The 27,006-nt window shown below is 35.0% G+C and overlaps 1 protein-coding gene across 3 annotated transcripts in view; it reads left to right on the top strand.

The window, feature by feature from the left end:
• Positions 1-27,006, top strand: part of LOC145692726 (sarcalumenin-like) — a 173,549-nt gene that overhangs the window by 53,072 nt on the left and 93,471 nt on the right. For all 3 annotated transcript variants that reach the window (XM_081768153.1, XM_081768151.1, XM_081768152.1), the window contains exon 3: positions 14,155-14,266. In XM_081768153.1, coding sequence (XP_081624279.1) covers positions 14,155-14,266 — 112 coding nt within the window. The remainder of the gene's footprint in view (positions 1-14,154; positions 14,267-27,006) is intronic.

The raw sequence follows: 27,006 nt of genomic DNA, 5'->3' as shown, positions 1-27,006 counted from the left end.
CCTTTATGATACCCCTTGCCGATTTTTTTAAAAAAATCAAGACGTCTTTCACTTGTGTCTGTAAAGGGACATGTACACATGTTGTGAGGAATGAAGAAGATATTTATGCTCATATGCGAATGATGCGCTGTGTGGAGAGCGCAGGTTCAAGAAGAGGCACCTTGCTCTCTCATTACTTTATTTATTTTTAAATATATATTGATGTCTTTAAAATTACATTACAGTTATAACCCCTAAGTGACATTTGAACCACCCTGTATCTGATATTCTATTCTTACTCTGAAATAAAATTAAAAATATCGTGAATCAGTGTTTTCTTAATGCTAATGAATTTAGACACATTATACTTCAATTACAGATAACCCAGCATAACGCCGACGTAACATGTGTTACGAACCAATGGGCTATAGTTTCAGAACAATCCTCGTATATAGTATGTGTGCTTTCCACGAACTCTTGTATAATCTTGTCTAACCAGATGTTGTGAATGATGGTTAAGTGCACTTACTATAAATAAATAAATAAGCGAACATTGAGATTAGGAGACAGAGTGTAATCCATATTATGATAAATAAGCTCGTATTAATGGTTTTTGTGATGTAAAAGATAGAAAGGTTATCTCATCGACATAACAAGAGGCGCGGTCAAGGCAAACAGCAAATGCTATGAAAAACTCTTATAAAGGTTAAGGAACTTAGGTTAGAGGGACAAAGAGTAATAGTGTGTGACGTTGAAATGCAGAAATTACTTTGATCATTCTTCTTGGTTCGAAGTTATCATGTAAAGCAGTGCTTCACCAACGATGTGTCGCGAAATTTTTGAATTTAAAATAATGAAATATAAAAGTAAATTAGAGACAGATTATACCACTTACCGCTCCAGCGGTACAGCAACGTTGCTCACTACTACATACAGTCACTACTTTGTATAGAAACTTATAGTCTTAGATAGGTACGCATCCAGAATTTTTGTTGGGAGGGGTTCAGTAGTACAGGCCACTCCGTCAATGGTGCCTAGGGTGGTCCTTATTGATATGGGGCAAAATAAATTTAGGAATTTCCTTGGACTCACCCCCCCTAAAATGGTTCTATATGGGACAAAATTGAGCCAGGAGAAAAATTAGATCCATTGAATAATTTTAAATGGTGCCCCAAACGACCTAAAATTTTGAATGCGTTTACAATACATAGTATATGGGGAAAAGCTGGAATAAACTCTTGTAATTTACAAACGGCTTAAGGGAATGGAAAGATATCTTGGATAATGGAACTAGAGGAAATGAACAACCTAATTTTGTATAGCATTATTATGGCGACCATCTTGAAGTCCGCCATCTTGAATTCAGGTCAAAATTTTCAAATAGGAATTTTCTGTGGTTATGTTACATATCATTTTGAGGTGGCGTTTTCCCAGAAGCACAAATCTCGTATTATTTTCAAGCTACCAATAATCTTGTAAGAGTTATTACGTGTAAAAGACGAAATGCTTCGATGTAATGTTATTTTACTGTAGTTATTGACCACAGATTTGTAAGAATTTTGGAAGTATTTTACATAAACTGGAAACAAACTGCTAGAGAAAGTTAAATCTTTGTTTCCCCATGAACTACCAATAAGTTTTTCCATCAAGATGATTCATAGACCATTATGGGGAAAAAGAAAAAAATATAACATGGAAGAAATTGAAATATCCCTTATTTATGTAGTGTAGCTTTGGGGTAAGTTTTCAATAGGTTTTCAATCTTATATACTACACAGTTCACTTTTGTCACATCTAGGAAAAGATTATCTATGAGAATTCACTATGTGCAAAAGAAACTGTTTCTGATACTCATTTTTCGTAAAAACAATGTTGTAATCTTCTGTTAGTTTCACTCCCCTTTCTGCTGTGTCGTTTATTACGGAGATTAATTTAACTATTGTCTTTCCTTGAAGATAGTCATTGTTATCTGTCCATGAAATCGGATCACACTCAAGAAACCCTTTGGGTATTTTAAATCTCACGAGAAAAAATTGTTTGTTGTATCAAAATCACTGATTTCTCTTTTCGCAAGAATTTTTATGGTATTATCCTTGCGTCAAGCCTCTTTGCTGCTTCACGGTTTCTCCTTACAGTTTTAATTCTTTCAACCAATTTTTGTTTTTCCACTATGTTAACTTCATCATCAAAAAACTCCAATGCTACGTATTCCTCCTTCAAGTACCAGAGATGCCGAGAAAATTTAGAAAGAGCCACTTCAGATAATGCATTATCTATTTGCCTATAACTGTACAAAGCTTTCAAAAATTGCAGGTCTTGTAATGATGAATGGGATACTTGATCACATTTAAATCAAGCTTGAACATATAGTCGTATCAGAAAAATTCATGCTCTCCGAAGACCCGTTTCTATTTGCTTCGTTAAACGAAAATGTTGGCGAAAGAGAAATATTTTTAAACAGTATATTGCATGGTACCTTGCATGGTGAATTCCTCTAGGCAAACGAAAGAAAACTCTTCGAGGAGGTATGCCATCCAAGAATGTCAGTTCTAAAAATTTACTGTAATCTTCTCTGCGGTGTCCTGCTTCTACAAGTTTGATAGCAAAATTCAATACTTCATTTCTTGCATCTGAAATGTTGTTCCTTACGTCATTATCATCATCAATTCTGGAATAAAGTTAGTACAATCTATTTTAGACCAATCGTTCTGAAAATGCTTAAATAGGGGAACGTCCGGTCCAGATGCAAACGAAACACAACACTTATCAAATACACATTTTAAAACCAATTCATAAATGTAGTGTCTACAAGGAAGGTATAGAAGATCATTTTGGAGCATCTGCTCTAGCAGAATGAAAGCACCGTTCACATGACACATATTGCAGGGAATAGTGTGACAACAAACTGCCTGCACGAACTTTACTAAGTTCCATTCTTCATGCTAATGAACTGTAGTAGAAATAATATGTTCGTTCTCCTCTTCATGATGACAAACTGAAAACACCAATTAGCCTCTCATGAGCATCTCCTGTAATAAATATTGATAACCCGTCGATAGTCTCTCTACCAGTCAAATTCGGCAGTAGTTTTCCGTCTCATTGCACAACTAACGCACTTGATGTACTCCAAAATTGTTTTTGTGGTCTTATGCAACTTCGCTACGGATTTTCTCTCAGCATCGATGCATATTTATTACTAGTTCCTTTACATTATGGCCTAATGTTTCTGCCATTGCTGTCAGAATATGTATTCTCGTTCTATCAGTGGACTTGTATCGATTAAGAGCGGTAACCTGTCTTGGAGTTTTAAAATTAGTTTTTTCCCTTTTACATCTCTTGCAGGGTCCGGGCGCACACAGGCACATATTTACATTTTATCTTACATACTCAACTGGGTTTTCCTCTTCATTTCTTGAAATGCTTACCTCCGTGTATTTTGGTGTAAAATTCATACAAATCATTTTCAGAAGTGCATTTTTCTTTTGCATTCCTCTTTCTAATGAAGCTGCGCATATCCCTCTTGTTCTTTTTGAGCCAAACTCATTTCTTTACATTTAGTTGTGTAAGTTATTACTTGTGAAAAAGAGAAATATTTTCACAGGTAATAATTCTTAGATGACTAAGGAGAGAAATATTTTCACAGGTAATAATTCTTATATGACTAAGGCTATCTTTAAAATAGTGCCAGATTTGTGTTTCTGGTGAAACGCCACCTCAAAAAGATATGTCACATGACCCTCTTCCTATTTGAAAATTTTGATCTGAATCCAAGATGGCGGACTTCAAGATGGCCGCTGTGACAATACTATACAACATTAGATGCGTTTCTTCCTCTAGTTCCATTATCCAGGGTATTTTTGCGTTCTCTTAAGCCGTTTCTAAATTACAAGATTTTATTCCGGATTTTTCCCATATATTGTGTACTATAATCGGATTCAAAATTTTAGGTCGCTTGGGGCACCATTTAATATTATTCAATGAAGTTAATTTTTCTCCTTCCTTAATTTAGTCCGATATGGAACCATTTTAGGGGGTGAGACCAAAGAAATTAGGAAATCAAAAATTAAGGACCACCCTAATGGCGCCACTACGAACAGGCGTTTTTCTGCTTTTGAAAAGACTATAGATAAGTAATTGTAAAATATTTCTACCAATATTTTCAGAAAAAAAAAGTCATAGGACTATATCGTTTTTATAAGAGAAAGAGTACAAATGAAGTGTAAGATCAAATTTTCTTGCTTCACCAATCATTTCCCTATTAAACGAGTATAGTTTTTATTTATTTATTTATTTTTAGAAAGTGTAAAAATATATTTTGAGTTAAGAAGTTTGGGGAGTGTCCGGACCTGGTGGCGCCCCTGATCTTACTTATTATTAGTACACTATAAGGAATATCAAAGATAGAACCAAGGCATAGAGCTGAATGGTATTCACCAGGATATGATGTATGCTGAAGATGTAAATCTGATAAAGGATGATACGAGAACAATAAATAGAAATCCAGAGGTCTTGTTAAATGCTTACAGGGACATGGGTTTGGAAATAAATGCAGGAAAAACTAAATATATGGTAGTTCGTCGGTATCATAATACTGCAACTTATTTATACGTTAAAATATTAAATAATACTTTCGACCAAGTAGATATTTTCAAATATTTAGGATCAATATTAACAGACCAAAACCATATACACGAAGAAATTAAATGTCGACTGAAAGCAGGGAATTCGTATTGTTATTCAGTTCAAAATCTTTTGTTGTTGCGAATTCTCTCGAGGAATTTGAAGCTTAAAATATGTAAAACGATATTCATGCCTGTTGTGCTGTATGACTGCGAAACATGGTCGCTTACTCCGATGGAAGAACATAAACTGAAAGTATTTGATAATACAATACTGAGCCGAATGTTCAAACTCAAGAAGAACGGGAATGGTGAATGTCAGAAGCTTCATAACGAGGAACTACATAATTTATACTGTTTAGCAAACATTGTTAGAGTGATCAAGTTTAGGATGTTCAGGTGGTAAGATCATGGTAGCTAGAATGGAAGAAAGTAGAAACGCTTTCAAAGTTTTAACTGGAAGATCAATCGGAAAACGACCATTAGAAAGAACTAGGCGCAGATGGAAGGACAATATTAAGATAGATCACGCAGCCATAGGAATGCAAAGTAGATACTAGTGCTGTTGAATTTTTGTGACATTTGCGGTTTTCGGTTTTTGAGAAAACCGGTTTTCTGAAAACCGAAAACCGCAAATGCGGTTTTCAAAACCGAAACCGAAAAAGCGGTTTTCAAAACCGAAACCGAAAAAGCGGTTTTCAAAACCGAAACCGAAAATGCGGTTTTCAAAACCGAAACCGCAAAAGCGGTTTTCAAAACCGACATTTCGGTTTTATGAAATTTCACTTTTTTCAAAAACCGGTTTTCGGTTTTTTCAAAAACCGATTTCGACAGCACTAGTAGATACTGGATCTAGTTCGCTAAAGACAGAAATTAATGGAGAATTTTTCTGAACGCGACATTGAACTTCGGGGCTCCATAGACCATAGAGTTAATTAGTTAATTAATTAATTATTACTGGTAATAAAAAGGTCAAATGAGTGTGTCACATTGTCGTGGGTGGTGAGAACCATGTATCGTTTAGTAATGTGTGTCAGAAAATGTTGGGAGCCAGTAATATTAAGTTTGAGGAAGTACATGATTGCGAAATTTCAGAATTATGACGTTGTACGCACATACTACAAAGGAAGGGCATAATTAGAAAGTAGGAATTTTAGTTTGAGATAGATCCCTCCATTTTTCTCAGGTTTCTGTATGGGACGATTTCTCTTTCATGGTTTGTTAAAGAAATCTGTGAGTAGTCCATAAGTAATAAGTAAACACAATAAACACTAATGCCGTTTCGTAGTAACTCCTGTAGATCACACAGACCTGCAAAAATGCTACAAAAGAATAAAATTATGTAAAGGGTGTCCCATAAAGAAAGCAAGTTTTGAAATGCCCGCCATTTCTGCTGTAGTAAGTTGGCAGCACTGAACGTTACAGGATTTTCATTTCTTGTCTTTGTGGTTAGTCACTGAGCACCGAATAGCGCATAACCGTCTTGTTTTCTGTACGGGTAGGAATTCACAATATTCAGTTCATTTTTAGTAAGTTTTCACTGAGAAAACACGCTGTTTCGTCGAGAAGCGCTCCATTTCTGTTCTACTAAGTTGGCAACACTGAACGCTACAGGATTTTCATCTCTTGTCTTTGTGGTTAGTCACTGAGCGCCGAATAGCGCATGACCGTCTTGTTTTCTGTACGGTAGGAATTCACAATATTCAGTTCATTTGTAGTAAGTTTTCACTGAGACAACACGCTTGAATTGCTCCCTTTTGTTCACGCAACGGTTGTAATTGAATTTGTAATGCCACGCTATCGATAGTGATCATTATGACCGGCGATAGGTGACACTTATTAAAGCCCTTGAGTCGCCACTAGAAACATTATTCTAGAAAGATATACTTCAACGCATCCAGATTCGTTGAACGAGTTGACCTTACCCCAGAGAGTCGACGTAACCTAAGATTTTCCAGACCTTTGCATATGAAGGTAATAGATCTAAAATTGTAGTATAAGAAAACATCTATTTCTGCACAAACACTACTTAAACATGTAAACAACAACTGGATTCTAATTTTATGGTTTATATTTTGTTCAAATAGAAGTGTCAAATAATCAATAACAACAAACAAATTATTCTTTGCGTTAACGAAGATTTTACATGTGATCGTATACTTAATTGCATTATCATAATCGATCTTCAATTTGCTAAGATGATGGTCCTGATAATAGTTGATTTTATTTTATTGGACTTCTCTCGTTGATTACGACTGTTTAGGTAGTAACATACTCCAGGAGAATCCGGCTGTATTATACAGTGGACCATAATATATACATTGTAGGAATCATATAATAGAAACAGTGGATTATTCAGCTAGTCTTTGTAATTAATTATGAATTATAATTGCGCTGGTTAGATTGTAGCCTAATATATATTATTTAGATTATTTATTTACTCACTTCTATGATTCTCTTATTTATGCATTCATTTCTTCATACGTAGCTCCATTATTTATTTATTTATTTATTTATTTCATATCAAATATTTATTATTTTATTTTATACTTATTCAAAAACCGTCGCCTTTCATACCTCATTTATGGCTATAAAATCGCACCAAGCAATTAAACTCATCCTCATTTCTTCAAAAAATTCATTAAAATCCACATTAAAGTCGTACCATCGATCCACAATATTGGCTGTTGATTCTCCTGTTATCAATTACCTTAACGATCATTACACATAAACTATGAGTAACGCCGGACACAAACATCTACGCATTTAATGAAGTAATTATCGAAAATTTAATATTTGGATTACTAAAACACAATTAAAAGTTCCAGATTTGATAACTGATTTTACACAAGAATTTAGATTTGGCTTCAACATGATTTAACACATTATCCAGAACGTTTGGGAGAATTTAGCTGTGGCAGGATAATCCTGCCGGAGATGCTTAGTTACTCATGCATCATTATCACTTCTATTTATATCAACAAATACTAAAGTAATTTTACTTTAATTATTCACAGTTTTGTTCGTTTTCTGTCTGCAAGAAACTTCTCAAAATCCAGGAAATTTGATTGAAAATTGAGTTGTTAAATTTCTTTTCTTGTCGGAGATTTCACATATATTATCGTAATAATTACAATTTCTTCTTCTTTTAACAAATATACATTGGCACCAAAATTATTTCACATTGCCAATCACTATTCTGTAACCTTCGGTGCAGGTTCAGATTACCTCAACTAATACAAAATATATTTAAACTAACAAATAACATTAAAACACAAATAATAAAGATAACTGTGCAGGTCAAATATGCATATAAGCACCATTAAACATCAGTGACCTGAAAAATTGTGATGTAAAAGCGAAAGCTGGAGCATCACAGTTTTCCGCCGCTGCCAAAAAAAATTTTATCTGTCGATAAAATTTTACTGAATAAGTTATTTGAACTCCAATTTCATAAATATGAACGAACACACAACATCTCATCACAACGCAATTTCTGCTTAGTTTCACTATTATATAGAGTCCAAGATTTTGCAAAGATAAATTTTAAACTCATTATTTACAGATCTATTTACAATATTGTACTCGAATGCATGAAATTTAATTAGTACGTTCACAAATCCAGAACTCCGTTATGTTTGGTTCAATATTTTTTTTTCGAAAGTTTTGGTTTGCTTCTTCGTATGTCTTTAACTTCTTTCTTTTCTTTCTCACCATTTTCTGTTTATTCCAATACTCTGCGATACAAAGCTTCTTCATTTGTTCCATCCTTGTTTTCTCTTTTTGCTTCATTTCTACATTTCTTCTTGATTCTTTCTTTTTTCTCTTCCTTATTTTTGATTTCCTTAGTCTCTGTTGTTTTGTATGCATTTCGGACTCCTTCCAAAATCTCATATGCTTATACCTATGTTTCTTTTTCACTTCCTTCCAAAATTCTTGAATTCTCACAGTTTTATTCGTAGTTGGTCGTCTCCATGTCTTCTGTCTTCCTTCAACCATCTTTCTTATACATTTCTTTTTTCTTCTCTTCCAAGCAATCCGAACTCTCATATTTTTCGTCAGTTGGAACTTCGGAAAACCATATGCATATTTCATTGCTGTGGATCCAGTATTGCGATCTCGGTGTTTCAATTCATTATTTGACTCGTTATTCTCTTTGCCTGTTTCCTCCGTTACATATTTCTTTCCTGGTATCTGACATATTTTATTCATTTCACATTCGTTTTCAGTCACAGGTGTGGTTTTCTGACAATCCTCTATTTTATTTTATTTGTCAAATTCCTCGATTTCGGCTTCTTTGGGTTTCATTTCTTTGTTATTATCTTTACTACGGACTTCGATTTTGTCTTCTTTGAATTTCGGTTCTTTCATTTCGGTTTGGGTTTCTTCAACAGTTTCTGTTGGGCAAGTATAAAGTTTTCTAAATTCCTTCCTCATTTCTCTCCTGAATTCACTTGCATCCTTTTTCATCTCTTTAGTAGAAGTTTGCACTATACACCTTATTTCACGCAATTCTCTCAATATTATGTCAAATTTGTCTTCAATCCCTATTATTTGTTTAGTCTGTTTTGATGCAGCTCCGAGTTCCTCCACATCTATACTCTTTTGCTCATATTCTCTTTTTTCCTCACTACCTGATTGCACCTTCTCATTACTCTGTTTCTCATTTTTGTCTTGTTCACCATAACTAGATTCACTTAATCGTTCATGATTCGTATTACCACTATTATTAAGAGTATCTGTTACAATGCCCTTATCGCACGTAGAAAGTTTATGGTAGTTGGCATTATTCACTTTAATATTCATTTCAGTTCTTAGCGTCATTACGTCACAATCAATTACATTCATAACCCATTAGGATTTCCTTAACAGCTTTATACTCCCAATAGTTCACCTCAGCATTGTTACAGCCTTGTTTGTTACTTCGCAGCAAGTCTATCTTCTTATTGTCGTCTCTCAGGGCTACGGTTTTCCTCTTTCACATATCCTGGCTGGGTCGCCATTTTGTATTGCTCCCTTTTGTTCACGCAACGGTTGTAATTGAATTTGTAATGCCACGCTATCGATAGTGATCATTATGACCGGCGATAGGTGACACTTATTAAAGCCCTTGAGTCGCCACTAGAAACATTATTCTAGAAAGATATACTTCAACGCATCCAGATTCGTTGAACGAGTTGACCTTACCCCAGAGAGTCGACGTAACCTAAGATTTTCCAGACCTTTGCATATGAAGGTAATAGATCTAAAATTGTAGTATAAGAAAACATCTATTTCTGCACAAACACTACTTAAACATGTAAACAACAACTGGATTCTAATTTTATGGTTTATATTTTGTTCAAATAGAAGTGTCAAATAATCAATAACAACAAACAAATTATTCTTTGCGTTAACGAAGATTTTACATGTGATCGTATACTTAATTGCATTATCATAATCGATCTTCAATTTGCTAAGATGATGGTCCTGATAATAGTTGATTTTATTTTATTGGACTTCTCTCGTTGATTACGACTGTTTAGGTAGTAACATACTCCAGGAGAATCCGGCTGTATTATACAGTGGACCATAATATATATTGTAGGAATCATATAATAGAAACAGTGGATTATTCAGCTAGTCTTTGTAATTAATTATGAATTATAATTGCGCTGGTTAGATTGTAGCCTAATATATATTATTTAGATTATTTATTTACTCACTTCTATGATTCTCTTATTTATGCATTCATTTCTTCATACGTAGCTCCATTATTTATTTATTTATTTATTTATTTCATATCAAATATTTATTATTTTATTTTATACTTATTCAAAAACCGTCGCCTTTCATACCTCATTTATGGCTATAAAATCGCACCAAGCAATTAAACTCATCCTCATTTCTTCAAAAAATTCATTAAAATCCACATTAAAGTCGTACCATCGATCCACAATATTGGCTGTTGATTCTCCTGTTATCAATTACCTTAACGATCATTACACATAAACTATGAGTAACGCCGGACACAAACATCTACGCATTTAATGAAGTAATTATCGAAAATTTAATATTTGGATTACTAAAACACAATTAAAAGTTCCAGATTTGATAACTGATTTTACACAAGAATTTAGATTTGGCTTCAACATGATTTAACACATTATCCAGAACGTTTGGGAGAATTTAGCTGTGGCAGGATAATCCTGCCGGAGATGCTTAGTTACTCATGCATCATTATCACTTCTATTTATATCAACAAATACTAAAGTAATTTTACTTTAATTATTCACAGTTTTGTTCGTTTTCTGTCTGCAAGAAACTTCTCAAAATCCAGGAAATTTGATTGAAAATTGAGTTGTTAAATTTCTTTTCTTGTCGGAGATTTCACATATATTATCGTAATAATTACAATTTCTTCTTCTTTTAACAAATATACATTGGCACCAAAATTATTTCACATTGCCAATCACTATTCTGTAACCTTCGGTGCAGGTTCAGATTACCTCAACTAATACAAAATATATTTAAACTAACAAATAACATTAAAACACAAATAATAAAGATAACTGTGCAGGTCAAATATGCATATAAGCACCATTAAACATCAGTGACCTGAAAAATTGTGATGTAAAAGCGAAAGCTGGAGCATCACACGCTGTTTCGTCGAGAAGCGCTCCATTTCTGTTCTAATAAGTTGGCAGCACTGAACGTTACATGATTTTCATCTCTTGTCTTTGTGGTTAGTCACTGAGCACCGAATAGCGCATGACAGTCTTGTTTTCTGTACGGGTAGGAATTCACAATATTCAGTTCATTTTTACCGAGACAACACGCTGTTCCGTCGTGAAGCGCTCCATTTCTGTTCTAGTAAGTTGGCAGCACCGAACGTTACAGGATTTTCATCTTTTGTCCTTTGTGGTTAGTCACTGAGCACCGAATAGCGCATGACCGTCTTGTTTTCTGTACGGGTAGAAATTCACAATATTCAGTTCATTTTTAATAAGTTTTCACTGAGACAACACGCTGTTTCGTCGTGAAGCGCTCCATTTCTGTTCTAGTAAGTTGGCAGCACTGAACGTTACAGGATTTTCATCTCTTGTCTTTGTGGTTAGTCACTGAGCACCGAATAGCGCATGACCGTTTTGTTTTCTGTACGGGTAGAAATTCACAATATTCAGTTCATTTTTAGTAAGTTTTCACTGAGACAACACGCTGTTCCGTCGTGAAGCGCTCCATTTCTGTTCTAGTAAGTTGGCAGCACTGAACGTTACATGATTTTCATCTCTTGTCTTTGTGGTTAGTCACTGAGCACCGAATAGCGCATGACCGTCTTGTTTTCTGTACGGGTAGAAATTCACAATATTCAGTTCATTTTTAGTAAGTTTTCAACGAGACAACACGCTGTTCCGTTGTGAAGCGCTCCATTTCTGTTCTAGTAAGTTGGCAGCACTGAACGTTACAGGATTTTCATCTCTTGTCTTTGTGGTTAGTCACTGAGCACCGAATAGCGCATGACCGTTTTGTTTTCTGTACTGGTAGAAATTCACAATATTCAGTTCATTTTTAGTAAGTTTTCACTGAGACAACACACTGTTCCGTCGTGAAGCGCTCCATTTCTGTTCTAGTAAGTTGGCAGCACTGAACGTTACAGGATTTTCATCTCTTGTCTTTGTGGTTAGTCACTGAGCACCGAATAGCGCATGACCGTCTTGTTTTCTTTACGGGTAGAAATTCACAATATTCAGTTCATTTGTAGTAAGTTTTCACTGAGACAACACGCTGTTCCGTCGTGAAGCGCTCCATTTCTGTTCTAGTAAGTTGGCAGCACTGAACGTTACAGGATTTTCATCTCTTGTCTTTGTGGTTAGTCACTGAGCACCGAATAGCGCATGACCGTCTTGTTTTCTTTACGGGTAGAAATTCACAATATTCAGTTCATTTGTAGTAAGTTTTCACTGAGACAACACGCTGTTCCGTCGTGAAGCGCTCCATTTCTGTTCTAGTAAGTTGGCAGCACTGAACGTTACAGGATTTTCATCTCTTGTCTTTGTGGTTAGTCACTGAGCACCGAATAGCGCATGACCGTCTTGTTTTCTTTACGGGTAGAAATTCACAATATTCAGTTCATTTGTAGTAAGTTTTCACTGAGACAACATGCTGTTCCGTCGTGAAGCGCTCCATTTCTGTTCTAGTAAGTTGGCAGCACTGAACGTTACAGGATTTTCATCTCTTGTCTTTGTGGTTAGTCACTGAGTACCGAATATCGCATGACCGTCTTGTTTTCTTTACGGGTAGAAATTCACAATATTCAGTTCATTTGTAGTAAGTTTTCACTGAGACAACACGCTGTTCCGTCGTGAAGCGCTCCATTTCTGTTCTAGTAAGTTGGCAGCACTGAACGTTACAGGATTTTCATCTCTTGTCTTTGTGGTTAGTCACTGAGCACCGAATAGCGCATGAACGTCTTGTTTTCTGTACGGGTACAAATTTACAATATTCAGTTCATTTGTAGTAAGTTTTCACTGAGACAACACGCTGTTCCGTCGTGAAGCGCTCCATTTCTGCCCGATGACGATCATGCGCTATTCGGCGCTCCGTGACTAACTACAAAGACAATAGATAAAAATCGTGTAACGTTCAGGAGTGCCAACTTACTATAACAGAAATACCGGGGATTTCAAAATTTTCCTTTTTTTATGGGACACACTTTAGAACCCAGTGGAAAAAGAGCGAAGGAGATAGTTTTGGAAAATAACGTTTAAAACTAGAGAATTAACTAAAAGAATTAACCAATATTCTATAAAGTGGATTCGTCCTTTGTAGCTTTTGCTTTTCCAATTTCAAATCAATTTCTTAAATGCACACTTTGTACAGTCATTCGTTCTTCGAGCTTCTGATATGAAACGATGGATTTTTATTTCTTTTCCACATAAGAAATAATTTCAGTGTATTAGAATGCAATAGCTATTAGCCTTCTTCCGTTCTTCACACCCAATGTTGAAATAAAGGCTCCTCTATATTGTCAGTTACATCGAATGAGTCCAATTTTTATTTTTTTGCGTCCTCACCAGTACCAAGGTTATAAAGGACGATGCCTATTATTAACGTGAATTCCAAACCACGACCGGGACGTGACCCTTCCTGGTGATCTGCTGGCTAAAACGTGTGCCTTTGTTGCACGTGATCCCGGGTTCGACTCCTGATGAGAGAGAACAAGAGTTTTATTTCACAATCTTTCACTTTCAGTAATTACCTGTCTCCCTTTAGCCTGAAGTAAATAAACATGGAACGTTAAATTAAAAAAAAAAAATCTGGACTTGAATCTGGTGCAGTTGGTGAATGCACAGACCATCATGTAAGATCAAGCCTTTGTAGTATAAACCGTTCCCCACACACTATCTCGCCTGCATGAAAGATGCTTTTTAACTACTTTTCCGCATTAAATAAAATTAGTTATCGTTGAAAACCCGCGGAAAATATAATAATTAAGAAAATATATTTTCAGAATTTTCTCTTGAATAAGAATAGCATAAATTGTGAAAGTAATCCATTGTTTATGTTTTTGTTTTAGGACTGATAAAAGTTGCGGAACAATTTGGCCTGAAGTTGTTGGCTCCACGGAAGAAGATTATCGTTCTTCTGATTGGAAATCATTCTGCAGGCAAATCCTCGTTCATCAACTGGTAAGTCTTCGTCATATTGGTTTAAAACCTATGTGTTAAAAAGATTGTGCATCAATATCTGAGTAGAGCAGGGTTTCTTAACCTGAGGGTCGCTGCATCTAAGGGACTCGCGGGAGAGTTTCATGGTGGTTGCGAAGATAACCGAAACAAAGAAATATAATTAGAATGTAATACCGGAAAATATTTTTAAATATTATTTTGAATTTTATTCTAATAGGCATATTTTATTTTTATACATTGTGTTAAAAACAATAAAAAGTAGGTCTCTAAACATTTTCAACAGGTGCGGAGTTGTTTAAAAATCAATTTAAATTAAGGAAATACGATATGAAACCAGTAAGAACTGCATATTCAAATACCAGAAATATACAAATGCAACAAAACCTGCATATGGAAATACAATTAAAATTGAAAACTAACGAGATATGTATGTGTGTGTGCGAATAGTATTTTTTTCCAACAAGCTGGCCACAATAAAGCTGGATTTTTGGTGTGGTATTTTATTTGTTTCCTAAATTTTAAATGTAAGGTAGTTGTTTTTAACAGTTTTTGGTGATATTGAACACATAATACAACAATGAACCAAATTCACAATGTGAGGTAACTTAAAGTGTCATTAGTTATTGGTTCAATAATTGTTACGTCATTAGTTATTGATATAATAATTATTGCATCATTAGTTATTGTTTTCAGTTATTGTGTCAGTAATTATTGCGTCATTAGTTATTGTCTCAATAAGTGTTGCATCATTAGTTATTGACTCAATAATTATTGCATCATCAGTTATTGGTTCAATAATTGTTACGTCATTAGTTATTGATTCAATAATTATTGCGTCATTAGTTATTGTTTTCAGTTATTGTGTCAGTAATTATTGCGTTATTAGTTATTGTCTCAATAAGTGTTGCATCATTAGTTATTGACTCAATAATTATTGCGTCATCAGTTATTGGTTCAATAATTGTTACGTCATTAGTTATTGATTCAATAATTATTGCGTCATTAGTTATTGTTTTCAGTTATTGTCAGTAATTATTGCGTCATTAGTTATTGTCTCAATAATTGTTGCATCATTAGTTATTCACTCAATAATTATTGCGTCATCAGTTATTGGTTTAATAATTGTTACGTCATTAGTTTTTGATTCAATAATTATTGCGTCATTAGTTATTGTTTTCAGTTATTGTGTCAGTAATTATTGCGTCATTAGTTATTGTCTCAATAAGTGTTGCATCATTAGTTATTGACTCAATAATTATTGCGTCATCAGTTATTGGTTCAATAATTGTTACGTCATTACTTATTGATTCAATAATTATTGCGTCATTAGTTATTGTTTTCAGTTATTGTGTCAGTAATTATTGCGTCATTAGTTATTGTCTCAATAAGTGTTGCATCATTAGTTATTGACTCAATAATTATTGCGTCATTAGTTATTGTTTTCAGTTATTGTGTCAGTAATTATTGCGTCATTAGTCATTGTCTCAATAATTGTTGCATCATTAGTTATTCACTCAATAATTATTGCGTCATCAGTTATTGGTTCAATAATTGTTACATCATTTGTTATTGGTTCAGTAATTGTTGCGTCATTAGTTGTAATCTCAATAATTATTGCATCATTAGTTGTTTTCAGTTATTGTGTCAATAATTATTGCGTCATTAGTTATTGGTTCAGTAATTGTTGCGTCAATAGTTGTTGTCAGTTATTGTGTCAATAATTATTGCGTCATTAGTTATTGTCTCAATAATAATTGCATCATTAGTTATTGACTCAATAATTATTGCATCATCAGTTATTGGTTCAATAATTGTTACGTCATTAGTTATTGGTTTAGTAATTGTTGCGTCATTAGTTGTTATCTCAATAATTATTGCATCATTAGTTATTGACTCAATAATTGCATCGTTAGTTGATTCAATAATTATTTTATCATCAGTTATTGTGTCAATGATTGTTGTGTCATTATTAGTTATTGTGTCAATAATTATTGCATCATTAGTTACTATGTCAATAATTGTTGCGGCGTTAGTTATTGTCTCAATAATTATTGCATCATTAGTTATTAACTCAACAATTATAGTGTCATTAGTTATTGAGTAATAATATATTTCGAAAAAAAAAAAAAATTCTGAGTTTGTTCTGGCAGTGCTCTTCGAGCGTTCTCAACTGATTCTATTTGAACTTTACTTTTGGATTCATTTAAACACATCTTAATTAATCTAACTAGCTTTTTTGGTATTCAAAGTTTTGTAAGACCTAAGGATGTCAAAGCTTGAACACTCTTTCCGTGGACTTCTATATTACTTTATTGAAATTACGTCCAGATGTAGATGTTTATAAATATCTAATATTTTTCAAAGATATTGTTACCGAAAAAAGAGAAAAAGTTTCACCCCTGCTGTAGTCGAAACTCGTAGACATTGCAAGATGTTAAAAAGCTAATTAAATTCCCATACACAGTTAATATAGTTAATAAATAACTTGTATTGATTCAACTGTCGCGACGCAACATGTGGTTAAAATCTAATGTGTAAGCGTATACGGTGTCAACTAAAGAAGCAAATAGGAAAGAGGGAGGGGAGAGTAGAGTTGACGTTGTGAGATTTGTGAGAACCAGATGGTGGTGGTGGTTGACGCCAAGATGTTTAAAATGGCCTTTTCTCTTCTGTAACCAAGGGGTTCGACTCTACCATTAACAGCTTTTAGGTGTCAACTAATACAAACAGCTTATTTCTAGCTTCACTTTTGTTCATCATTCTAAGTATATTAATGCGATAGTGATGGAGGTTTAAAAATAACGTTTGAAAAGTAGTTAGGAAGTTACTCTGCGAGCACTAAAGATCAACGTTTTTAATTTAAACATCCTTGAGTGCATGTGTGTTTTTTATTTTATTTTTTTTCGTAAGGAAGTTCCGCATACGGTAGCCAGATTTTAAGCATTGAGTATAAAAAATGAGGTCATGCTCAGGCCTTGTGGTTTTATTGCAGCAATCTAAAGAAAGAGAGAGCAATTTGTTGTTCGGTCGGAGACACTACTAAATTATTATCTGGAATTTGGCAGATTTTCTTCTGTTTAATGATGTCAATGCCTAATTAATCCACTTCGTGAATTAAGTAAAAATGAAGATTTTTAAAAATGTTTTCCAGTTTCGCGGTTGCTTGTATTTCGTATGGACTAAAGGAGATGGGATGAGAAATGGAAGGCAAAGATGATGAAATATAAACATCTTTTTTTTTTTTTTTTTTAAGTATTTTGGGTTTAACGTCCGACGACAAAATTAAACATGGGCACTGTGGCTCAATGGTAGGGTGCATATTCAGGTTGCGACGGATCCCTTGTTCGATACCTGTCCATGCGAGTTATGTTGATCACATTTCTCGTCCCGTGTCCTTCCACATTTCCATGCCATTATTTTTTCCCATAATAATTCGTTTCAATTAATTATTCGTCTTCTTTACCCCAAAGAGGATAGTCGTGGAACGTAAGACGAGAAATGTTTCATTTCAGAACCCCCTCGTGGCTCAGCGGTTAGCGTATGCGCTTTTAGTTTGAAAGACTCGGGTTTGATTCCCGGTGGGAGCTCATGTGGTTCGGATCCCACGTTAATCTGTAGGTGCAAGTCTTATACAGGGTGTTTCAAAACTCCGACGTGTGGAAGGTGATTCCTGACACCAAAATAAGACAAAAAGTATAGACTAACCTGGGTGCACAAATGCTTCCTTTCGGAGTTATAGAGTGCCGGAAACATAAAAAAAAAAAAAAAAAAAATGAACCTCAAAGGAACATAGCTCCAAAACAATGAAACCTACCGTAGTTGAGTCAAAACTTCACTTAAGAACTAATTTGTACGCTATCCAAAAATACGTTTCAGAATTCTAAGGTACTCACACAGCAATTTTTATAGAGGAAGTTAGAGATGCGCACGAGTCGAGTCGAGTCGAGATTTAAGCCTGTCTCGACTCGTCTCGAGAAAATGTTGTCTCGACTCGAAAATATACGAGTCAAAATATACGCACACATCAGCCAGACCATTATGACTACCTACCTAATTGTCAGTATGTCCAACTTTGCCACGGATAAGAAGGCGACGGGTCTTGGCATGGTCGCAATGATCCTTGGTAGGTCGCTGGAGAGATTTGATACAACATACGCACACACAGGTCACCTAATTCTCGTAAATTCCAGTGAGAGGGCAATGCGCCCTGACGTCGCGTACAATCACATTCCAGACGTGTTCGATTGGGTTCAGATCTTGCGAGTTGGGGGGCCAGCACATCACTTGGAACTCGCCCCTGTGTTCCTCGAACCACTCCATCATACTCCTGGCCTTGTGACATGTGGTGCATTATCTTATTGGGAAACATGGTCGTCATTAAGGGGTGTACGTAGTCTGCGAGTAATGTGCAATACGCCTCGGCCGTCATGGTGCCTTGCTCGAGCTCCACTAGACACATGCATGCTCACGTGAATGTTCCCCAGATAATAATTAAGCTGCCGCCAGTTTGTCTCCGTCCCGCAGTACAGGTGTCAAGGAGCAGTTCCCTTGGAACGCGACGGGTTGTTCTAGCGGGTACGCGAAAATTGATCTGCCTTAACAACTGTTCACATGATATCTGGCCATTTATATATATATATATATATATATATATATATATATATATATATATATATATATATATATATATATATATATATATATATATATATATATATATTTATTTATTTATTTATTTATTTTTGCAAAAAATATTAAGTCAGAAATTTTGTTTCTCACTAGGGAAGGTTTGATATTGAGAGATTTTAAAACGTCATGTTTTGGAAGTGTTCGGAGTTGAGGTACCCGGTAGGATACAATGGCTAAATAGAAATTAATTACAGAATTTATTTTTTAAATGAGTTGGGCAGGCCATAGACCAGATAGGAGAACAGTACTCAATAGTGGGAGCAACATATGACATAGAACAAGCTTAAGGAATTAGGATTTCTTATGTCAGCGAAAAGTAGGTATTAGGATTTTTTCAATTACCCTTTACATGTTCCCGTCCCCCCTTAGAAGTACTAATGGGGCTGAATTTGTGGATTTAAACGCATTTTCTGTTCATCTTAGCGACCCCGAAAAGCATGGATTCGACGGCCATTTATATATATATATATATATATATATATATATATATATATATATATATATAGTGTTTTTTCTAATAATTAAGGTGCAGGTACGCTGGACCTCACGTTCACAATAGTTGGAAAGTTGGCTACATACCTTTCAGGGTAATAATAATGAGCTAATGAGCACAATATATATAGCACAATTAGATCTCATTGCTCAGACTTCAAACCTTACACTTTTGAGTAGAATAGCATTTTCATAAAAGATAATTCAAATATAAGCATGTACACAGAAACTTATTTCGAAAGGGTCAAAGGTATTTTGGGAGGGCTCAAATTCAATTTGAGGATAAATTATATTAAAATTTGAAAACTTGCCCCTAGAATTAGACTAAATTTGCACAAAAACTGGAATTTCGAGGGGTCCGGACTTCCAAATCCTACCCCTGCGTACGTCCCTTTGAAATATCTACGTTTTATAGCATATTCCAGACAGCAACGTAAATTACGAAAATACAGCATAATATTTTAAAACATGGTTGATAAGAAACATACTTACATTGTCCTTGGTAATTTTAAAAAAGCGACATTTTTTGGTCACATCTGGAGATAACTACTCGACGTTCCTCTACACACTACACACTTATATGTACGTTTAAGATTCAATTAAAATGTTCATAATTCGGAAATATTTACAGCATGGGCGGTGATTAGAGTGCCAAAGGAGAGCAGTTGCCCCCGCACTTTTTTGAAGTGATCCATTAATGTATAGGTATAGTTTCATTTGGAAATGTTATTGTATGTATTACTGGTTCATAGAAAAAAGTGATGCCATACAATATTTGCCGTTGCGGGAGTACGTATTGTACGGAAGTTACAGGACTTGCATTTTGACACGAGAAATGGTCCCTAAATTAACCTATTGAAGCGCAGAAACGCAACAATTGCAGCGTTTTTTTTTTTCGATATGTTAGTCAGCCGCTTTGAAACTAATTGTGAGAACATTTCGCAAAAAATGAAGTCTTTGACATTGACGAGTTTTTCTTTAGTTGCACAAAAATCGATAGTTCCTAAAATGACTTTTCTTCTGTCTAATAGTAAGGAATATTGATTAAAAAGAGAGCAATAAGAAGCAACTACCTTTTCAGTTGTTTTGTAGTGTAATACGTGTGAAGTTGTGTGTTTTGGGGTGTATGAGTGTATAATTAAATTCTACAATTCTAGGTTTTAGGATTATTTTGTATAGCGAGTGTGGAGTGATTCTAAGTATTGTTGAGTTTTGATGTATTCCAAGAAAGTGAAAGCTGCATCTAATGACAACAAACATGTTTCGAGAGCTGCAAAAGTAAATATTTCTTTAGATGTCGTAGCATATGTTTTTAGTATTTACTCCTTTATTTTCTTAGGGTAATAACATACATTTAATAGCATGTGTGGAATTAAAAATGTAAGTTGTTGATTAATCCACAGTTTCAATATATCTTTGCAAAACACAGAGCCTCCTTATTCATTACTATGATTAATATTATTATTTCTATTTATTTGTTTTGTAAATTTGTTATTAAATAATCTGATCACACAATTTTCCAGACAGAATTTTAAGATGTTCATGAGCAAGGAATCAAAACTCTTTTTACACTTTCGTTGTTTAAGCGTTCAAAGGGCTAGTTGCGTTGCTCTTGTCAATTTACTTAATATGAAATACGATATACGGTATTTTAACGGAAAAAGATAGTATCCTATTAGTTATACAACCTTTCGTCAAAAAAGTGATAGCATCAACCAGGGAAATTAACATTGATATACAAATATTTAGATCAAGTCTTGCGTCCCACTTTTAACGGTCAATCGCCACCACTGATTTATAGCTTTCTTGTCTGCCACACCACACAACAAATCACACGACCAACTAAATGAAAGATTACTTAATTACTGAAAATCCATCCCATGACGTTTTAGTGTCCCCTAAACCGAAGCCGCTTGCAAAATGTTCAAATACACAGGATCTCTTGAGCCGCCGTGGTAGAACTTCAATATTTTCCACCTGTAATTCAGTACAAATTCGAGAGTGAAACTAGTTGCTTCTCAATCCGAAAAAAAAAACTAAGATTTTAAACAGAAAGATCGGTTTACAAAATTGCTTTTTCAACGTGTCCCCAAGTAACAAAAGTAAGCGGGCGTCGATATCTAAAGAAGTTTCTGCCAAAGAATACAAAGAAACAATAGCACAATAGTTTCGATAACATCTGTGTGGTCCTTCGGTGGGCAACATTTCTCGTCCCCGCAATCCTAAATTGTAAAATTGGTAGGTTAGTTCGGACTGTACCCGTGGCCAAAACAAAAAAACTCGTAGCCGGCTTGTATAGATAGTTGAATGAAAATTTTCAATTACAGTGAAACCCGTCTATGTTGGCCACCATCGGTTCCATTGAAAAGTGACCAACTTAGACAGGTGGCCAACTTACAGAAAACAAGTGTGATTGGTGTATTTTTAGAATAGGGTTTCTAGTATTACTTGATTGTATAATTTTAATAAGCAACGGCACAACGGATACTTTTAAATAATTTATATAGAGTACTCATAACAATACCAGTACTAGAAAAAATACTACAATATATTTAATATATGTACCTTTCTCTTCCTGAAAACTAGCCTAGTACACTGAATTATTCGGATTGAAAACACAATAACACAAACAACCATAAAATCGAAACGTATGTACGCAGTTCATTGAAATTGATATTGTAGCACACTGAGTTATTCAGATTAAACAAGAGAAGGAAAATTATAAATTTTACAATTTATATGCAGTTTATATGATTTTTTTCGGCAGTGACAAATATTTTCTGTAAATACCTTTTGAAAACTAGCAAATCAGTTATTAATAACAAAGTTACTCATGGTGGTTCATTCTACACGTATGGCTTTTATTCTTTTTCGCACATATGCATATTATAATTTCGTAGTTAACTACCTTTTATTAATGAGCTACAAGTGCTTCCCTTGGAGCGAAAAATGTTTTGAGAAAATCTTAAGAGAATTCATATCTCAAAACTTCCGCTACCTTTCGACAAGCAGTCAGGTGCCAATAAATGACAATTCAGATGGTTAGCTTTAACCTTGAGAATTTTCCAGAATTACTAAAGCTCCCGATTGATGAAAAGCCGATATAACTAATGGTTTTGCAAAAACAGACAGGGTAAACAAATACGTACAACCATTCTCTGAATTCCTGTACGTGCTGTTTCTTATTCACATCTCCCTTCACCACCCTTTTGTCAGGGTAGTGTTCTGGCCATTGACCTTCAAGAACAAATCGTGCGAATCTATGCTTCTCTGTCTCCAGTAACAAATACAGAACATTTGGCTCTCATATGGGAATACGAAAGAGTTAAGAAAAATCAGAAAACCTATTTTGCGTAGCCAAGGTACGCAGGTAAATTTATCAGTATCATCATAGGATAAACATTGCTTCAATCCGGCCAACTTACAGAGTAATAAGTAACGAATGTCTTATGGGAAAATGCAGGTTCAAGATAAGCAGATGGCCAACTTAGAGAGGTGGCCAAGTTGAGAGGTTTTACTGTATTTCTGCATCTTGAATGCACATTTCCATTTACTGAATGCCCATGTCGTGTGTGTGTGTGTGTGTGTGTGTGTGTGTGTGTGTGTGTGTGTGTGTGTGTGTCAGAGAGAGAGAGAGAGAGAGAGAGAGAGAGAGAGAGAGAAAGACTGACTTTTGCTCCCATCCACTTTTGCCTTATTGCTTTATTTATCTCAGGAATTCAACTCTCAACTTTCCATCTCTAATAGCCATTGAACTTTAGCGACAGACAAATTTGTTGTGATTCATCAGTCTTAACAGAAAAACAAATCTGGTCGGTTCAGAGCCTTTATGGTTTATATTACCGTGCGAAAAACGAATGAACAAAGGGAAGCGCGAGGACGTACCAGCGAGCGAAAGACAGAAGTGCCCATATATTTCTATTAACTACTATTAATAGAAATACTACTATTAACTATTATTAATACTATTAACTGGCTTCAAAAAGGAACATTTTGCCTACTGCTCTTTCTTTTAAGAAGTAATTTGGTTAAAATTAACAAAACTTCACCAGATCAAAGAGCATATTAAGAACTCAGTTTAATTGAAGAGACCTGTTTGTTGCAACAGAAACACTTCGTGATGGTAGGCTTGTACGTAACTGTAAAAATTCTGTAATTAAGGTGGATAACCACCCGGAAGTCAGTACATATTTTAGCTCGTTGCCTAAACTATTGCGCAATGAAACGTTACATATTATAAATATTGTACTATAAGATAGAGTTATGTTTCAGCTACAACACAAGACACTGATCCATTTGCTTGTGTATTGTGATATCGAAAAAGGTAACAAAGAAAAGGAAATACTGGATTCGTTTTACAATGAGCACACAAGATGGCACTTACTGTTAGATCTTACTAGAAGTGCTCCGTTTCATGAAATGTTTATTTGAGTGTGTAAAGTATTTTAAAGTAACAATCAAATCACGAAATAGATATATTGTTTGACACGTAGATATATTTTCGTGTCATGTTTCACATTTTATTTGAATATTAATCTATATTTAAGGAAATAGATTTTAAGAAAGAACTTGCGCAAAACGCCATAATGCATCGTTGCTAAATTTGTATGTTTACTATGGTAAGTCACAATAAGAAAATTCCTGGATTCTTGCATTGCAGTTCGAGAAGCGGAACTTAGCTGTGAATTGTGGTAAGGATCGAAAACTAATTTCTACAGTACGTAACCAAGCAGCATTCCATGATGACTTCCTTTATTATCTGGCATCAGTAAACACTCGACACTATCAAGCAATGCCGCACTATTCAAGCAGCGTTTAGCATAGATCGAGAAAACCTAGTGATCCACCTTAATGCACATCCACGAATAAACGACATAACAGAAATGTTTGCAGACTATTAATTTTCAACTAGCTGTACCTGCGCTCTCTACACAGCACATAATTCACATATGAGCATGAATCTCCATGTCATTCCTCATATCTGTACATGTCTCTTTACAGACACAGGTGAAGGACTTCATAAAAATTGGCAAAGGGTATCACAAGGGAAATTTTTTTCGATTATTTTTTGTTCAATATCTCGTACCGTTTGCAAGATTTGAACCAACTTCTGGTTGGAATTTCTAATTCATATATGACCAGTGTTTTCTTTCTTTTTGCATACAGTATGTAATAAGTAAATAAATAACACATAATTAATTACGTCAGAGATATACGGTGTTCATTGGGCAAAACACCTCAAACAACGAAGGTTCGTCTTAGACTGGAGAAATGGTTATTCTTCGTTTTTCATTATCATTTGGCCATTAAACAAACGCCTGAGATATACAACCCCTGTATAGAACTATGTAATGTTGGACTATATAACTCGTAGGGTTTAATGTTTTACTTTTTAAAAAAAATCAGTATTTCCAATGTGTCCCAAAAATGTAATAAAAAATTAATGACCATGTTTTTTTTTAAATATATATTCGATTAGAACTGGACAATTTACACAAAATTTGGAATCGACCAGTGGAAACGGCACGTTTTTAGCACTTGTGGGTTTCGAGATCTCATTGCCGAAAGGATTGGAGACAAACATATAAACTTTTCTGTGGGGACAAACCTATAAACCTAGCATTTTAATATATCTATATATATAAAAGAGAACGCACAAAATCCTTTGTCCGCTCATCACGCTAATACGGCTGAACCGATTTCTTTCATTTTTGGGGGGTTGTTAGGATTTGGACCCTAGATGGTTTTTATCATATCACTTTAATTTTCAATTACCAGTGTCTTGAGATAATTGACCAATCAGGTGTCAATACGTACAAAAAATCCTTTGTCCGCTCATCACGCTAATACGGCTGAACCGATTTCTTTCATTTTTGGGGGGTTGTTAGGATGTGGACCCTAGATGATTTTTATCATATCACTTTAATTTTCAATTACCAGTGTCTTGAGATAATTGATCATTCAGGTGTCCATACGTAGAAATCCTTTGTTATTAGTTCATCATAGGTATAAAAATAAACGTATTTATATGCAACCCGCATGACCCTGTGACTCGGCGGGTTAACATAACTAACAGGCGCTATAAATCACTTGAAAGCGAAAAAGTAAAAATTATCTAAGTAACAAAGTTTATTGCGTTCCGGGGTGACCGCAGCGAAGCGGGGTGAACGCTGCTAGTAGATAATAATTGGAATAATTTTATTTTCGAGTGCTTTCTTTTTAATATTCGCAATATTGAAATTTCTGAACTTATATTTTTCACGCGTTTGAAAAAATGATTCCATTACTAGTAAAATTACCCTAATACAAACATTTTTTTTCAATTTTCCAATTTTTCCGGAAAGAAATAAAAAAAATGTTTTTTACCAACAGGTTGAAAATTTCCGGAAATTTTACAACACTAGTTCAGACACACTTGTATTTTGCCCAGCATTAAAGTCTGATGTTAGTTCCGACACAGTTCGCTGCCTGTTTTGCCAGTCTGCCCAGCCTACTTCGTCCGACACCTGTAATGAGGTGGGGACGCCCAACCCCTCTAATTTAGACGTTGTTTCCCCTTGGTTTCGTTACTTGTTGAAGACACGCCACAACACTCTTCGAACACCCGACAAGTACTGTAGTTTCCGAAATTTTCGTGCCGAGTGTCTCTGAGTGAATACTTTCTTAAAAATAATATTAAAAATTATAGAAAGATTTTCGAGACATTCGGACATTCGAGTGGAGTCGAGAAATACGTTTGTCTCGTGTCTCGAATTTTATAAAGTGTGTCTCGACACGAATTTGAGCCGAGTCGAGATATGTCTCGACTTGTGCGCATCCCTAAAGGGAGTTTGTCTACGAGTATATAATTTGAAGTACTCACGAACTACTTCCATGAAAATTGTTGCGGAAGATCATCAGGATTCTGGAACTTGAATATTGGGATAGGGCACATACTCGCTCCGCTCGCGCCCTTTTCCCACGGCACGGCGCTTCTACAATGCACAGCATCTTTGCTTAGTATTTAAAAAGAATGCTCCCGACTGTATTACTGTACTTCTGTCTCCTTCGTCTTCTGTAAACATATGTTGGTGTATGTATAGTTTACGGACTATGAACATGGGGTATTCACAATTAATCTATTTTTTGTTATCTCTGATTTTGCTATTTTGTTACTACGACACCTAGGTGTCTCGTAAGGGCCTATTTCTCAAAATGTTGTACCTTGTATATATTTCTGTATTTTGAAGAAAGATTTTTTTCACGTTTCAGCGAATTATACAGAAAACTACTTAGACACTCTGAAGTTCTTGAGAAAAGAAGTTATGTAGGTGGGTACCCACTTTTGCTGATAACTGTGCAAATGTATTCCGACTTAACAGCTGGTATTATACAGAAGCGGCAATCACTTTGCAGACTTGTTGATAGCAGAGCTAATAACTGGCACTGATCGTTGACAGTGAACAGAAAATTTGCATTAGGAAAAGGATTGATATACGCGTAACTTAGCGTGCAGGAGAGCTGTTGCTTGAAAACCTCGTTACCAGGCGCCTGACTAGTGAGTTTCACTTGGGGAATGT

Source organism: Thermobia domestica, chromosome 8, assembly GCF_964235325.1.
Source record: "Thermobia domestica chromosome 8, izTheDome1.hap1.1, whole genome shotgun sequence".
Taxonomy (NCBI): Eukaryota; Metazoa; Arthropoda; class Insecta; order Zygentoma; family Lepismatidae; genus Thermobia; species Thermobia domestica.
The sequence above is the reverse complement of the archived record's forward strand: the minus strand, read 5'-3'. Positions and strand labels throughout refer to the sequence as shown.